The 18344-nt window shown below is 40.2% G+C and overlaps 1 protein-coding gene across 4 annotated transcripts in view; it reads left to right on the top strand.

Moving 5' to 3' along the window:
- The window catches only part of PCSK5 (proprotein convertase subtilisin/kexin type 5), a 264954-nt gene that overhangs the window by 124237 nt on the left and 122373 nt on the right, over positions 1 to 18344 (top strand). For all 4 annotated transcript variants that reach the window (XM_048930511.1, XM_048930515.1, XM_048930513.1 and 1 more), the window contains exon 9: positions 15190 to 15290. In XM_048930511.1, the coding sequence (XP_048786468.1) occupies positions 15190 to 15290 (101 nt within the window). The remainder of the gene's footprint in view (positions 1 to 15189; positions 15291 to 18344) is intronic.

The following is an 18344-nucleotide window of genomic DNA, read 5'->3' on the forward strand; positions in this document are numbered from 1 at the left end:
TTTTGTCTTAAACTTATTCTGAGGTACCTCTTCGTTCCAGTAATTTTTCTGTTCTTTACTCACTTCTCTCCACAGAAACCTTATCTTCTGTTCCTGGCATGTTTCTTTTTCTACTTGATAAATAATAAAAGAATTACTCAGTTTCCTAGCAGTCCTCACTTCTGTGACTAAATTCCTTTTACTGTCCCTTAAAAGACCTTCACCAACTTATGTACTTGTAAGTGAGACTAATATTATGTAAAGTCAACAGAAACCATTGTGACTCTCCAAGTCTGACTTCTTGCATAGCCAAGTCTGTAGAACTTCCCTGATTCCTTCAAATGCAGTAGTTATGGTCAGTTGATCAGTAATTTTTACAAATATGCTTAATCTTTCCTTAAAGTACAAAATATCCAGTCAGGTCTAGAGTAAGTAGTCCTAATTATGCATAATCGTTTAAAAACTTTGCTGTCTGATCTCTAGCTAGCTTCAATTTCCAGGCGTTTGACATCCTTCTTTCAGACTGAATAGCACAATCAGTTCTGTTTTTATAAATGAAGTTAAGCTTCTTGCATCATTCTGTGCAAAGCATGTTTTCTTAGGAACAGAATCACAGAATCAAAGAATTGTAGGTCTTGGAAGGGACCTGTGGAGATCATCTAGTTCAGTGCCTCTGTTAAAGCATGTTCCTACAATTTGTTGCACAGGAAAGCACCAGCAGGTTTTCTCCCCAAAGAAGGAGATTCCACAACCTCTCTGGGCAGTTCATTCCAGTGCTCCGTCAACTTTACAGTAAAGAAGTTTTTCTTCATGTTCATCAAAACTTCCTGTGTTTCAGTTTGTGCCTGTTGTCCCTTGTCCTGTTATTGGGCACCACTGAAGACCCTGATCCCATCCATCTGACACCTGCCTTTAAGATTCCTGTAAGCATTGCCAAAATCCCCTCTCAGTCTTCTCTTCTCCAGGCTGAATTCTCCCAGGTCTGAGCCTTTTTTCATATAAGAGATACTCTTCTAGGCCCCTAATCATCCCTGTAGGCCTTGACCGGTATCTCCCCAGTAGTTCCCAGTCTTTCTTGAACTGAAGATCCCAGAACTGGACACAGTACTTCAGATATAGCCCTCCCAAAGGGCAAAGTAGCAGGGGAGGATAACCTCCCTCAACATGCTGTTTATACTCTTGTGCCTTCTTGGTCAGCCTGATATTCACCGGGACACCCAGGTCCTTGTCCTTTCTGGTAGGTCAGGTCAGCCCCTATCTTTACATATTCGTGTGGTTATTACTGCCCAGGTATAGGACTGTACGCCCTCGATGAATCTCGTAAAGTTTCTCTGTGCTCAACTTTTCAGCCTGTCTTGCTGAATGGCAGCACAGCCTTCTGATGTGTCAGCTGCTCCTTCCAGCTTTGTATCATCATCCAAAATAATATTTTATTGGCTTTTTTTTTTCTTGCAATGCTGTCCAAGGCATGGACGCCTCACTGCGACAAACATATTCCAGGATGTCCAGCCCTTTGCAAAAAAAAAAAAAAAAAAAAAAAAAAAAAAAAGAAAAGAAAAGAGAGCTCTTCCCATGGCTATCAGTAGCATCTCCAGGATAGCTTGGGCAACTCTGGCCACCTGTCTCTCCTACTCCAGTCTGGGAGATCTGAATCCGATTTCCTTTTGGTTGGCTGAGGGAAACAGAGGCCATCACCTTTGGACCAGTTCCTGCCCTTTGCACAGGAGCCACTTCAACTGCTATTCATATGGAACTGTCCTCCACTTTGGCCTTTAATAGTTTGTTTGAATAGTTGCTACTGACACCAAGATATGCACTAGTGGTGGCTTCACCAGGGCTGATGCCCCAGACTTCTAGGCCACCAAACAATCCTCCTACTAGTCACAGTGTAGCCTTCATGGCTCCACACCACCAGCAGTGGCACCAACCATTTTCAGGGCTATTTGACTGGACAGGTGAGTTGATATAAACTCCTTAGCAAGTTATGACTTCTGTGGTCATTGTCCTGTGACTGTCTAGGTGAACCAACACCTTTTCTGGGCTCTGATGAGCATTAGCATGGAGCACCTTAAACTGGCATTCAGTTCATTCCATAGCATCAGTCCTGCATACCAAAAGTGGCTTACTGAGCACTCGCATTCCATGGCCTAGCTCCACATCAGTGAGCTGAGTGTCTTACCCACTGAAAGCTTGAGAATAGGTTGAGATCGTTTCAGCTTCAAGACCCCTGGTCGTTCACTTTACTGGACAAAACTGCCCTGCCATTGGGCAAAGAATGGCTTGAAAGCAACCCTGAGGAGACGGATTTGGGAGTGCTGATTGATGAGAGATTCAGAATGAGCTGGCAGTATGCTGTTGCAGCCCAGAAGGCCAATCATATTCTGGGTTGCATCAAGAGAAGCATGACCAGCAGGTCGAGGGAGGTGATTCTGTCCCCCTACTCTGCACTCATGAGACTCCACCTGGAGTACTGTGTCCAGTTATGGGACCCTCAACACAAGAAGAATATGAAGCTGTTGGAGCAGGAGGGCCCAAACAGGATCAGAGGGTTGGAGCACCTCCCCTGCGAAAACAAGCTGAGAGAGCTGCACTCTTCAGCCTGGAGAAAAAAAGGCTCTTGGGGGGACCTTGGGATGGCCTTCCTAGCACCGCCTATGTCTGTAGGGGGCCTACAGGAAAGCTGGGGAGGGACTGTTTATAAGGGCATGTAATGACAAGATGTGGGGAAATGGCTTTAAACTGGAAGAGGGTAGATTTAGATATTAGGAAGAAATTCTTTAATGTGAGGGTAGTGAGACAGTGGAACATGTATCCCAGTGAGGTTGTGGATGCCCCCTCCCTGAAGGCGTTCAAGGCCAGGCTGGATGGGGCTTTGAGCAACCTGGTCTAGTGGGAGGTGTCCTTGCCTGTAGCTGGGAGTTGGAACTACATGACCTTGAAGATCCCTCCCCACCCAAATCATTCTATGATTCTGTGCTTCTATGCCAGCTATCCTCAGGGAAACTGAAAACTTTGGAGAAAACCAGCCACTGGTTCAATTAGTCTTTTGCCCCTGTACCCAGACCGGACAACTAATGTCTACAGTAGGACCACTACAGAGCTCCTCCAGACATTCCCCTGCCTTTGCTAGATGCACAGATGCGCTTGGAAATGTGCATCTGTGATTGCCACCTCAGTTCCATTGTATTTATACAGTAAGTCTCACTGGGACCTATAAACCTCATTGTTAACATTACATGTCCATCACTGTGTGAACCTAAGTCACTTTCAGAGCTGCTGCCTCTCTTTTTCAGAGTTGCTGCATAGGGCACAAGTGGGAGGGCCTTCTTACACTACTTGACTCTGGTGGTACTAGTTTAGACTCATTCCAGACTTAGTCCTCATCATCACTTTCTCTGATGTTTGTATCGATGCAGCATCCCTCAGATGATGTTGGGGTTTTCACCAAGCTTTATGTCATTGTAAGCAGAAGAACTAAATCTTAGCAGGCCAGATAAGAAACAACTTAGAATATGTGCTTTTAAGCATGCATATATATTTTTTGAGACCTGGTAATTATTTTGTGTTAAATCTATGTATCATCTCTTAAATTTAAATCATTTTCAGAATTGTTTTGATGTGTAGTATCACATTATATGCCTTGCAGAATCCTGACTATTCTACCTTCAAAAGATGTGCTGACCAGAACAAAATAAGTGCAGTGATTGGGCAACCTTTTTTTTCCAGCAGCCTAAGTCATTCACTATTAAACATTTTATTATTGAGTGAATTAATTAACCATTAGCTTAAATCTTGCATCAGTTATTTTACACCAGATAAAACTTGGCAAGAAGATGGAATTTTTAGGGCAATACTGCTCACTCTTTCAAAATATTGACACAGTTCTGGTTTTCCTTCAATCTTCTGGAACGTCTCCAGAGTTCAAAGACTTAGTAAAATCAAACAATACAATATTACATGTTGCCTTTCCAGCTCTCGTAAAACTCTTTAGTGCTTCCAAACTTCTGATTTAAACTTGCTATTTGAAATAGCTATGAATAGGAAGACAATTCATCATTCTTGTATACGCTGAAAACTTCATTTAGATTATTTTACTGAGAGGGGAACATTCAATGAACTATCCATTTACTTTACATTGCTATTAACTTTTAATTGAAATCATCACTTCTTTAGGTACTTTTTCTAATCACATCCTCCGTTCTTTTGGGATAAATTCAGTTACATATACCAAGTTTTGACTGTTACTACAAAGCATGTCATCGTGCACAGTGCAGGTTAAAGCATAAGCATGCTGAGCAGCCATAAGAATTAACCTAAGTCTGTTGATCCTTTGTTTACTGGAACTTAACTTGCACCCTGACTACTGTTGTGTAAAGCTACCTTGTGTTGTGTGCCATAATCTTAGCTGACCTCAAATGCTTGAATATTAGACTGCACGTATTCCGTCCAAGGCTCTTTTTCCAATACTGTATTGTCTGTTAACTTCTTAAACACACGAAAGTCCCATCTGAGGACATTTTACTGCTAGTGCTTGGCATTCAAAGCTAGGCAAGCCTATTTGTCTTCATTACCTTTTCAGTGGCAAAGCAGGGCTGCCTGGAGTATGCATTTAAACAACTTGTGTTGTGTCTAAACCTATAAAGATAATGACTGTGTGCTTCTGTTACATAACTGCCAAGTCAGAAAAGACATGAAATTGTGGAGGAAACCCTTCTAATCAAGAATATTGAGCAATTTTTTCAATATGCACCCTCATGGATACATGAGCTTTGCTCTCACCTGTGTGTTTCTCTTGCTCCTTCCCACTGCATCGTACATTTTGTTTGGGCTGTTGCTCTTTCTGTCAGAGATTATCTTAATACTTTAGTGCAAAATGCTTAAAGCTTGAAGTGAAAAATAGAAGAAAAAAGGATAATAGAAATATTATTGCTAGATATAATTCTCCAAAGTCATTCATGCAAAATCAGTGAACAAATTAGCCATTCAGAGCTCACCTTCATGCCTTTACACAGAAAGAACAGCAGTGTTTGATCAAGGAACATTTGGTTGGTTTGTGAGAGTGAGACTCTTGTATCTAAAACAGGAGAAAAGTACATAATACTGAAGTTAATCAGAAGAATTCACTCAACATTGGATTTACTATCAAAATTTATATAACCCATTCTTATTTATTGTCATATAACTCAGAAGTGGAGTTTTTTTTTCTGACTTTTATTGACAGAACTAACGTAAATGGCAGCACATTCTGGTATGAAATTATTTGAGCTAATAGATGCTGTCAAACACAATGATATTAGCATCTTTTATGAATTCCTCGTTGCTCAGGAAAGAATCAAAATGTGCTTGATTTCATGGTGCACCAAATTTGTATTACATTATATTTTAGCCCATTAAGGACAACGTTTATTAACATTCCTACAGCATACAAACAGATACATATATTACAAATATGTCACAGATGCAGATTTGGTGTATGTATTTTAGAGACTCTTAGAGAAAAGGACTAGAATTAATTTTTGGTGTATTCAGGAGCAGCTGCAAAGTAAAGGCACAGCCGCAGGTGTAGAAGTTCACACTCCGGGACAAAGGCAAATGAACAGAAGGTAAAGTCCCTGAAAATCTACTTCCATGTAGCAGTTATTCCTCATAACAGAGACAGTGCAGCATTAGTAACAGCAATATACAGCTGTAAAAGTATTTTTTCTATTATTCTTGTCTCTGCTATTTTGAATGCAACAACATTGGGAACAACACTGGGGAGATGGCTTCTCAGCTCTGGACCACGTACCTAGTATGTCTAGTACTATTTAAGTATGATTATCCGTATGGGCCTTTCATTTACCAGACATGTTGCACAAATGAATCACATTTGCTAGTTTGTTTTTTTCTAAATGACATCTTAAAGCATTGTTAATATGTGGAAGTTCCTCACTGCTGTGGTTCAACCCTACAGGCAGCTTTACACCACACGGTCCTTTGCACACCCAAAAAAACCCACAAAGTAGAACTCATGGGTTGAAATAAAAAGTATTTACTAAGATAGAGAAAAGGAAGAGGAAAGAACAATAATATTTATGATAATTATACATACATGTATTTGCAACAAGCAATGCACAACCAGCTGCTCACCATCCACCAACCGATGCCCAGCCAGTTCCTAAACAATGGCAAACTCCCTCTTTTTTCTACCTTTCTTTCCACATAATGGCACATGATTTGAAATATCCCTTTGGCTATTTAGGGTCAGCTGCCTTGACTCTGTCCTCTCCTCTCTTATCAGTTCCTTGTGTCCCTCCATCCCCCATGCTGGAAAATAGGAGATGCTGAGAAAACTAAAACCTTCTCTCTGTGCAGCACTGTTCAACAACAAGTAAGAGGTCACTGTGTTACCAACACTGTTTTTCTCCTAAAACCAAAACATAGCAGTGTATCAGACACAGCATGAAGAAAAGCAACTCTGTCCCAACTGAAACTAAAACACTAATATTACTTGCAAACATATTACATGACTTACCTTCTGAAATTAAATTCTGTATTTCTGTTTCTCCTACTTTATTTTGTAAAAAATGCCTTGTCATCTCCTGATTTTCTTTTCTGAAGGCGTACTTCTGCCTTGATGACTTGCTTTTGCCTTAAGCAGAAGTTGAAACAAACAAAAAACTGTCATTCCTTAAACACAAATAAAAACCTGCTCTTGTTCAGAAACTCTTACAGAGTATTAAGACACAACAGGACACCATTTACTTTGAGTAGGTACAGCTGTACAAAGGGAACTGAAGATTTTTGTTAAATGCTTGTTACTTCTAGGAACACAGGTTCATAGAAACCAACTCATCTTGAGGAATTGTAGCAGAAGGTAAAAAGCATTTCAGTCAATTCAGATAGCTCGTGTCCTGAAATTTGAAATAACAAGAAATAAAGAGACTTAGGAAGAGTGAGCAATTTCTTTACTGGGAACATCCCATTTTAGACCTTAGGCGTTAACCTCTCAGCTGGTAGAACTTTGGGAAGATTGATGTTGCAGTCTTAATAATGACTGTACAGAAATGGCATCTCCTTGTCTCTTCAGGACAAGTTGCTTTTATAAAATTATTACTGTGTGCCTAGAGTATGTTCTTTGAAGAATCTGTGCCTTTTCTGAAAGCTGTTGGACTTGTATATATGGCAGCTAACACTACTGTGTTAAATTGCGATTGTTAGAAGTTCTGCCTGCCTTTCAGTAGGGTCTGTTCTAGATTGTTAATTTTGAGTTCATTTAACTAGGTCAGTACCACAATCATTGTCTTCCATCAAATTCATTGTTTTCCATTAAATCTAGTTGTTTAAGAAGAGCTAGAAGTAGATATACCTTAAGATCCCAAAAAAGTGCTGTGTGGGCTTATCTTGGATAGTGTCACCAGCCTTTTCGTAAGTCAGCAATTGTTATGATGATTGTTGAAGCAAATAAATGTTGTACTGAATGACAGATTCAAAAATTCCTGTTTGTCTCCATTCTGTTGAAGACAATAACAGCTAATATATGCTAATGGAAGCTTCACATGCTGTCAAATACTGTATCCCTTTATTGTGATTAATGATGTTGCCCTCATGTGGTTCAGGAATTTGGAGCACTGTTTTTCTTCTTGAAGGTTTCTCACTTGCTGGCGGTCCTGTACTCTTTTTCTCAAGGTAGATACAATACTTCTCTAACAGTGAACCCATTGTGCTGAAAAATATGCCTTAGATCATGAAGGTAATTTACACCTAAACATCTCAGCTCCTGTCAGTAACTTCCCTTTGAAATAGCTCAAATGGGATTTCCACTTAAGGAGCTTTCTTTACACATTTTCTGCTGAAATATTTACTCTGTGAAAGGAAGAGATAAGGGATTGTAGTTCAAGCTGCTGCCACAACATCTGCTTGCAGCTTGAGAGACAACACTGCTGAATAAAGAGATGTTATGGTTTTATTATGCTTGATATCTATAGCTACAGGACAATAAAATGCTCTGGAAGCATGTTATTCCAGAGGATCAGAAACAAAGATAGCACAATTTTCACTGTATTGAGAGGCTGTCCCTTAAGGCAAAGTAGTTGTGATAGCTCCCTGCCTGAGCTCCTATAGGCTTTGTCTCTTCTGTCTCCTGAGGAACAAGCCTGCTGCACAGTTTTTGCAGGGGAAGAGGGTACCCAGCCCCTGCCACAGAGAATGCAGAAAAGACAATAATGTACTACTCAGTCTTTTTCTGCAATGTTCCTGGCCTCTCTTACACTCCCTGCCACTACATTGAGAGTAGTTCTTGTGAAAAGCGTACATGAAGCTTGTAAGTCAACCCATAGTCCTTAGTCATGTTAATCTCAGCTGCAAAATCACATCTTTTTTTTACAAGGATAGGTAGTGTGGTGTTAGGTTTGTTCCTGCTACAGTTTCTTTTCTTAATACTGTCAGGACATTTATGGAATCTCTGTTTATGCTGGTTTTCCACTGCTCTTGATTGTCATTGTATAAATTAATGCACAGTTAATATGAGAGAAGGTAAGAGACAAAGAAATCTTATTTATATGGCTCAGCTTTTAGCTGATAGTAGGAGAATTTCAAAAGTGTCTGTACTTTTATGAAAGATATTATTAGGACAAAAAAGATTCCTTCTTGACTCCATTGTTCTTGATTCTGACCTTTGATGAGTTCACTGATCTAAGGATATGACATTATAAATGATTTAATCTGTCTTTTTCAATTTCTAGAATCTTCCATTTTGTTTCATTTGCTGATTGCTTGATTTCAACAGTGACTCGTAGGTCCTGCTAGCTTCATCTCAACTATTATAAGTCTTTTGTGTCTGCTTGTGTATGTTTACCCATGAAAACATTTAGTATCTTTATGTATTTTATGCAGTACACATAAAACTGAATATTGCTAATGTAAATGTGTGAAACCTATACCTCATACATGTAATTGTTTTACTGTACCTAGAACAATGTGTCTGTTTTTTCAGGTTATATTTTACATTTCTTCCAGTATCAAAACTAGACAGACATTCTTGTATGTCCTGTACTTCTTCATGATATTTTGATCCTCTGATCCTCTCATTCACTTATCTTTGTGCACATCCACTTTGGGGATGAAGTACACTGCTAGTGAGTTACATGAGATGGAGACACAAGAATTCTCTGTTCTTCGGTGAGAAAATGTGTTAGCAACTTTGGCTCTCAGGTGGATATATTATTAGTGACGGATCTGAATCTTAAGGATCAATTGAAGTTTTGAGAATTAAGTTTTGACTTCACATGTCATTAGGTTTTCTACCTTCATGAAAAGTTTCTGTCCTGTGAACTGCTGTTCACTAGCAACTGGTCGCAACTCCATGTGCATTTTCCTTAAGCTTCTCTTAGATAGTAGTGATTTCTTCTACTGCCTGACACTTTCTAGGACATATTTCTTCAAAAAAAAAAAAAAAAGAAAAAAACAAAAAAGACAATAGATCAGAGACTATATATTCAGATTAATATTGCCTGAAAGAAGATTTAGAATAGTAAATCTTTGTGTATGATTTATTATCTTACAGAAAATATTGCAAGAAAATCTATTATGAGATGAGAACATTCCAGTACTAAGTATTTAATTGGTATTGCACATTACACTTTATGTCATGGACATCCAACCTTTTGGCTTGCTTGGCCATGTGAAGAGAAATTGTCTTGGTCCTCAAATGAAATACGTAATATAGTTAATGTAACACATTGCTTTAAATATCGTTTCTAACATAAAAATAGCAGAATTAACATAAGCCTAGTGGGACATCTGACCTTGCTTGCGTGAGACTAATTATTGTGGTTTTCTTATTTTTATTGTCGATATTCCACATCAGAACATCATGTAAAACAGTAGGAGTTATAGAGTTAATATTATGGTTCCGTGGACTGCCTTTTTTGGGCATTTTGGGTTCTCAGAAGGGAGGGGAGGAGTGGCACTCCTGGAGGACTTGGCGCACAGAGGAAGAAAGATGGAGCTCCTGGCAGGACACCAGCCGCTGTCCCTCTTACTGACTTGCTCTCTCTTGGTTTGCCATGGAGAAAAGTGCGTGCTTCCCTTGCAGTCTGCTTGCATAAGACCTCATATTTGAACACTCTTTTCTCTCTCATTTTGTTTGATTTTGTTGGATTTAGTAAATTACCGTTCTTCCTCAGATCGTTGCCATCTGTTTTTTTAGACCCATCTGCTATCTCCCTACCCTTCCCCCTCCCCCCATCTCCGGCATGGTCCACAAGTGCCTTGCCTCATGAGTCACAGACTGGGGCTGACTGCCACACTGCAGAAGGTGGGGTGATTTTTTTCCCCCCCTCTCTCTTTTCTGGTCTCCTTCTGGGCTCGTGCCCCTGTCACAGATGCAGATCTAGAGATAACTCCATGACAGTTATTGCTGGAGAATGCAGGCAGAAGCTATGAATCTCTAACTTCATTTTAAGAGCATTGTATAGAGGACTAACGACCATTATGTTCCTTGGAACATATTAATTTAAGTTCATCATGTTCAGAGTCAGAGTTGCATATATACATATAACCAATTAAGAGTACTGATGGAGATACCTGCCTGGCTCCTATACATCCTAGCTAATATAACAGACGATATGATGTTTGGACTGGTTTCCAGGTGCTTTTCTCAGTTCCTTATGCATGTTTGGGATGCTGGCTTATGGACGTGCTATCGGTCTCTCTGAATGTATTCTCTACAATAGTATTTTACATTATGTGGAGGAAGCTTTTCCCTGAACCAGAGAATGTTAAGTGGCAGGGAATATGGTTTTAGGAAAGAGATTAGAAGCATTGAGACCCCCAGTGTCATGGGATTTCACTCTTGAACACCTGTGGAATCCTTAGAAACTAAGCGAGCGTTTGAGTAAGTGATAGTGCAGCTCAGAAAGATCTGAGGAGGAACGACTTATCTGGGGCTTGGCTTACCAAGCTCTATATCATACTGTTCTGGAGAGAGAGCGTTTCCAAATTGAGATCCAAACCAAAGGGAAAAACCTCCAAGTCAAACCCAACCGATCACAGGAAGAACCAGTATCAGTGTCAGTTGCCCCTGTGGAGGGGCAGAAATAGAAACTGGTGTCCATGCAAAGAAGAAGAAGAAGAGGAAGATCCAGGTGAGGGGCCCTCCCCAAAACCACTGTCACCAAGAAAGGCAACTGAGAAAAGTAAGAGACATGGAGAGGAGAGTGATGAGGAGGGAGTCACCATTACCACAGTTTGTCGACCCCTCAAAATGACTGAAATCCAAGGCACAAAAAAGAACTTTTGATGCCTACTTTATTGATGCCTGATTTCTTCAGTGTTGGAACAACGAGGCCAGTAGCATGTCCCTATATAGTAATGAAGCTTGCCAATTAGGAGGCATTGCCAGAGACTCAGCTATTAACAGATGGATTAATAGATGTCTGGACAGAGTCAACACCCTCTGGGAATGAATGTTATTAGCTGTGAAGGAAAGACATCCCTTCAAAGACAATCTGGAGCCTGAGATGAGAAAGTGGAATACTGTTGAGTATGGTATCCAATATTTGAGCGAAACAGCCATGGTGGGAATGCTGTATGATCTCACATTTGTTCCTAATGATCTACGCCAGAGCCATGGTTCTGGAGGGTAAGGAGTACATCTGAAATATGGTGGAAGTTCACAAGAACAGCGCCAGAAAGGTACGCCAGTACACTGGTAGTAATGTTCAATAGATTCAAGGGCAGAAGACCCCCAGTTTTTGAACTGATTCTTACACTTCAAAACTTTGAACAAAAACTACCTCCATCCCATGCTTCCATTTCAGCCATCTCCAAAGTAATAGACTAGATAAAGTGGATAAGAGAATAGATAAAATGGATAAGAAACAGGCACTGTTGGAGGAATTCCACTGTTGGAGGAATTGTCCGTAGTGATTAATCACAGTGAACCATGGCTGTATCAGAAACACCTGAGGAAGACCAGGATGATCAATAGTCTGCTGAAGGAGCTGATTGAACTGATTAAAGTCTCAGCTATCAAAGGCAAACACCACCCTGTTTGAGCAAAGGACCACAGTAAATTTATGTCTCGTGCTGCCCTGTGGAGCTACTTACGTGAGCATGGAGAGGACATGAAGAAGTGGCACCACCAACCCATTCCTGCACTATGAGCACTAGGTGAGAGAATTACAAGACAGATCAGCTACCGAAATTGCTCCCATTACTGCAGGTAAAAGTAGCGGGGCCCTGCCCTCAGTCAGAAGGGGGAAAGGGATAATAAGGTGTACTGGACTATGTGGATTCAATGGCCTGGCATGTCAGAACCACAGGAATATAAAACACTGCTGGACACCAGTGCCCAGTACACTCTGATGCCCTCAAGTGGGTGATTACAGCAGTGGGAACAAAACAACTGGAAATGAAGGGGTAAACCTATTTGGGCTGCTGAACTGTGGAAAAACATTGCTGCCTGAACAAAAAATATAGTTATAAAGGGGTGTCACGTAGATGGCCATTTGCCTAAGAGTAGCACTACTGAAGCACAGCAAAATACCATTAGGTAGATCGAGCTGACAGAATTGAGGTGGCTCAAATAGACTTGGACTGGCAGAACAGGGGAGAACACTGGGAGAAGTATTTGGCAGAAGCCACCTGGCTGGTCAACACTAGAGGATTAGTCAGTCGAGATGGTCTTATGCAGTCCAGCTCCCTACATACTGTAGAAGAAGATAAGGTCCCTGTGGTACATATAAAAAGCATGTTGGGAAAAGCAGTTTGGGTCCTTCCAGCTTCTGGGAAGGGCAGACCTATCTTTGGAACTGTTTTTACACAAGTGCCTCAGTGCACTTGGTGGGTGATGGAGAAAAATGGGGACATCCAGTGTGTACTACAAGGGAATTTGATGCTGGGGGAGTACAGTCAGTGACTCCATGTATATAGATATGTGTGTATGTAATGCATGTTCATTACTGTTTTGTCTGTACATAGATGTAAGTTAAGCATGATGTAGTGATGTGGAATAAGGGGTGGAATGTTGTTGTTTTGTGATTTTTCTTGTTGGTATTCCACATCGGAACATCATGTAAAACAGCAGGAGTAGAAGAGTTAAAGTTCTTGTTCCATGGACTGCCTTTTTTTGGGCATTTTGGGTTCTCAGAGGGGAGGGGAGGAGGGAATGCATGCAGAGATAGAAAGATGGAGCTCCTGGCAGGACATCGGCTGCTCTCCCTCTCGCTGACTCTCTCTCTCAGTTTGCCATGGAGAAGAGCACATGCTTCCCTTACAGTCTGCTAGTGTAAGACCTCGTATTTTGACACTCTTTTCTCTCTCATTGTGTTTGATTTTGTTGGATTTAGTAAATTACCATTCCTCCTCAAATTGCTGCCGTTGTTCTTTTTTAAGCCCATCTGCTATCTCCCTACCCTTCCACCTCTCCCCCTCTCCTGGAGCATAAGGCCTGCAAGTGCCTTGCCTCATCAGTCACAGGCCAGGGCCAGCTGCACTGTGGTAGTGGGGTAGTTTTTTTTCCCCCTCTCTCTTTTGCCTACTTCTGGGCTTGTACCCCTGTCACAGAGTCAGATCTAGAAATAACTCCGTGACACTAATGCATCAGTCTGATTCAGTGGCAGTGGCAGCAATTCTTTGAGAGCTGTCAGGGTGTTCACTGGAGATTTTTGGAGAAATTTTACTCTTCTTGTGCTTCATCCTTGAAAACAGTTGTTCACAAATGCGCATACTGCCAAAAAGCACTGATGTGAATAAAGTGTGATTGTGAAGTAAGGGATATTTTTCTCTGATAAGAGAGGGCTTATAAAAGTCCTATAGAGAGACATGATGAGATTTTTCTTTGAGTTGAATTTCTGATTGCAACTCTATACATTCTATTCAAAAGTTTGCAGGCAGTGTACTTATGTTGACTTAAAATTGAGTTGCTAATAAACCATAAAAGTGATTTTTTTTATTTTTTTTATTTTTTTTCAGTCTTGAAACCTGTTCTCAAAGTCCTTGATCACAATGGGAAGCATGGATGCTTATTTTTTTTGCTGTTCACAGGGCTGTGTCAAAATGCATACAATTATTTGCCATCATTTGAGTTAGCACTGCACTGTGCCTTCCCCATGCCCTGGTTTCAGTCCAGGCATTGATGCTCATGCAGCAGTGTTTGGTGGCTTTGAGCACTGGGTGTGTGCCTGGGGATAGCTAGGGCCATTCAGCAGGCAGAGTTGCAATCATGATGGCACAGGGCAGCGGGTAGCCACAGGATGGGCTGTGCCAGGCCCCATGTGGACTGTGGGCTATGGGTTGGACGTGCCTGATTTATATAGTTTTATACATCCACTTGGGTTCCATGTTACAAGTATGTAGCAGCACATTGTCCAGCACATACAACAATTTAAAGCTTCAAATATCACAGAATCACAGAATGGCCCTCAAGAATCATGAATCTCCAACCCCCCTGCCACAAGCAGGGCCACCAATCTCTGCATTTAATACTAGACCAGGCTGCTCAGAGCCCCATCCAACCTGGCCTTGAACGCCTCTAGGGATGGGGCATCCACAACCTCTCTGGGAAGCCTGTTTCAGCACCTCACCACTCTCTCTGTAAAGAACTTGTAAATAACTAATTGGCAGTTGGTTTCTAGGACGAATTTATGACAACAGGCTTTTCAGATCTATTCCTGCTTAATTTCATGTAAATTATTGCATAAACAATAAAAAAGGCCCATTTGTTAAACACAGAAGTTTGCATGAGCAGAAACATATACCATCATACTTGAAGCGTAACAAAAAGCAACTTAGTTAACATCGCTGTATCTTGGTTTTACTGTATCTAAAATGCACCTGATCACTCTATGATGCGAACATTGTGAACTTCATTTTTATTTGTAAAGCACTTTGAGGTTCTTGGATGGTGCAAAGTGCAAATGATAGGGCAGAGTTCTAACTGTGCTGTTATAAAACCCCATGGATTTTTTAATTTACCAGTCTTTTTGTTGATCATGCTGTGAAAAAAAATGGATACTAACTTATGTTTTCAGTGCAGTACAATCTTCAAGTTCACAAAGGACTTAGAGATCAGAGTAGAATGTTGACATCATGTATTCAGACAAGCTTTTTTTTCCTTTGCAATGAAAGAAGTGAATACCCTCCACATGTGTAACTCATTTGATTGAATGAAACCTGTTCTGATTCCTGAAGCTGTGTTCTAAATTTCACACATTCAATTTCTTCCAGATCACCACAGACCTGAGGCAGCGTTGCACAGACAGCCATACTGGAACGTCAGCCTCTGCACCAATGGCTGCAGGCATCATTGCACTGGCACTGGAAGCAAAGTAAGATCTGAGTTATACTCTGAAAAATAATAATAATAATAATAATAATAATAATAATAAACATGCAGTCTGATCTTTTACACTCACATGGCACCTATATTCAGGGATCTCAAAGTGCTTTAGAAACTCCGATGTGGTAATTCACAGTACCATTCCAGCAGCGGGGAAGATCAGCATGGCAATTTCATATGCAGGAACAGTAGCACTATGGAAATTAATGACAGGCTAAACAGGGTGTTGAAATGCACAGGTAGCTTCCACTAAGTGATCACAGTGCCTTTTGGTTGCCTCGTAGTGCTGCTCAGATCCACTGTACTCTGCAGGCCTTCTGTAGTCCTCATATTCCTCTTTTCAGTGTCTGTTCTTGAATGTCAAGGAGAGTAATGAGAAGATGTTAAACTACCATGTGTAGAAAATAGCACTGTAGGAAAAACAAAAATTCTCAACTTCTGTGTGCTAAAAAAAAAGCCTGTCTTTTTTGATGAAGTTCTATAGCTGTTAAAATCATGGATAGTGTAGTTCCACAGTCCTTCTACATTTAGCTCAGAAAACTTTCAATTCTTTAGACCTTTTCTCAATAGCAGGCATTTGTTCCTTGTCTTCAATATATATCTTTAATCTGCTTTATGAAAAGGTGGAGACTGGAGATTTATCATTCAGAACTGTGTTTCAAAACATCTTGCATTAGTTTGCACCCTGTTGTATAGTATTTGCATGAATAAGCTCTAATGTTCCACCCCAAATCTTGTTTGAAATCAAATGGTTCTAAGTGCTATGAGATTTATTCTATTAGATTATGAAGGAAACCAGTTTCCTTTAGTGGCAGTCCCTTTGAATGAATTAAAAGCTATGCCTACAGTAGTCATTTCAAATGGTGTATAACTCATAGCAGCAGGGTTGTGTTTCTATTTTTAATGTTGCTTTTTTGAAGAAACCATGAGCCAGTACTCAACATAGAGCATGTCACTGCTATTGAGTTATGGTCATGAAAATTAGAGTTTGTGATTGAAAACCTGATATAATCTTAAGTAGTGCAGAACTAATATCATTATAATTACATTTTCTTAATTCAGTCATTAGAAACAAAGCTATTTTGAAAAGTTAATAAAATGTTACTATTTCTGAAAAAAAGAACATTCTTCTCAATCTCTTCTTAATCTCAGTTTTAAAGCCCTTAAATTTTCTTCTAAACAATCTGCACATGCAGATAAAGATGCATGTACAAAAAACTTCTTTCTGATGAAAGTTATTGTTAATTGCTTCTTAATGAATTAGCATACCATGTAATTCACAGCTTGCATTTTTTATAATATTTTTGAGTTCATTTTTTTTGACAAATCACTGTAATTAAAGGTCATAGGCAATTAATATCACATAATACCTACAATTGAGCTATTGTTTATTGTGGTGTCCTATCACAAACTGAAAACTCTTCGTGTTTTATTTTTCTGTGTACTTTGGTGATAACATGACGAAGGGTAATCCATGTTACTGCCTTCAGACTAGTGTGTTTTGACCCAAATTAATAATTTCTGTGATAACAGGTATGTTAGGAAGAAGGGCAAGAGTGTACAGTATCTATGTGTGGTGAAAACAGAAAGTGCCAGTCACTTTTTCTGTATTTGCAGTAATTTGTTGCATAGTGCTAATAAGATTTGAGGAAAAAATAATGTATTGATTTTCTATCTTTTTCGATTCTGTCCAGTTTCATTATATGGAGGCTTCCCACTTATTTCTAACTCTTATCTTGGTTGTTTAACTTGACATAAAGGATTTACACTAATAACAGCATAAATGTAATTTCCTCATTTGTGTTCCGTTCACTAACTTTTCTCTCTTAAGAGTACTTACAACAGAAATGGAGCCAAGGGAGTGAAACACAGGAGGAAAACTTTTTCCAGCATTCCCTTGCTGTTTTCTCCCATAAAATATTCAAAATCCACATCTAGGTTTGGAGGAACATTTAATCTTGTGAAGTAAGTGAAGACCTTAAATACTGCAAGAAGATCATGTCATAACATACTCAGTTTTAATGTCTAAGAGGTGTGTATATGAAATCAACTTTGATTATTTTCAATAGTTTCTGAATCACAGGATGCCTTAGGATAAAAGGGACCTTAAAGATCACCCAATTCCAACCCCCTGCCATGAGCAAGGCTGCCCCCCACCAGCTTGGCTGCCCAGGGCCCCATCCAACCTGGCCTTGAATGCCCTCAGGGATGGAGCATCCACAGCTTCTCTGGGCAGCCTGCACCATGCCTCACCGCCCTCTGAGTAAAGAGAGCTTCCACTTAACACCTAACTTAAATCTCTCCTTTTCTAGTTTAAAGCCATCCCCACTTCCCCTATCACTATTGTACCACGTACAAAGTTGGTCTACCTTCTGTTTATAAGCTTGTTCAGCACCTATTGATGAATGTCAGTGGGTACAATTTTTTCCACCTGGAGGAATTCAATTCCACACCATTGTTCCATACACACTACCATGTCAGACACCGTTCTGTCAGGCTGCCCCTCTGCTGCCATCTGTCACATGGCGGCAACATATAATGGAATACTGGTGGGCAGGTTCAGCCTCTACACGTGATGTTGTGTCTTAGCAGAAGGACTTACTGGGACCAGTCTGCATTCAGACAAAGTTGTCGCATAGATTCTTCCTTAAATTCCACATTAGTGCCTGTGTTAAAAGCAGAAGTGTTCATGTGAGATATATAAAAAAAGATTAGTTGGAAAGGGGTTTTCCAAGGTTAATTATATTCTTCATACAGTGAACTGCACAAAAATTGGAGCACTTAGTTCTGAACGCTTCTCAAATATGTCTGTAATAATGTATAGTTTTATTCCATTTTGTGCTGGAAAACACCACAGAATATACCATGGAAGACTTTGAAGCCAAAAAAGTTGTTTTCTCGCAGAAGCCAAGTTCTGTTCTTGAGAGACATCAGGAGTCAACTGGAGTGCTAGTCTGGCCTTTATATGAGATAGAACAGCCAAGTTGCTTCAGCTCACACGCAAAGGTACATTAAAACAGTGCAAAATGAGCAAGGCAGATTT

This window comes from Lagopus muta, chromosome Z (genome assembly GCF_023343835.1).
Source record: "Lagopus muta isolate bLagMut1 chromosome Z, bLagMut1 primary, whole genome shotgun sequence".
NCBI lineage: Eukaryota > Metazoa > Chordata > Aves > Galliformes > Phasianidae > Lagopus > Lagopus muta.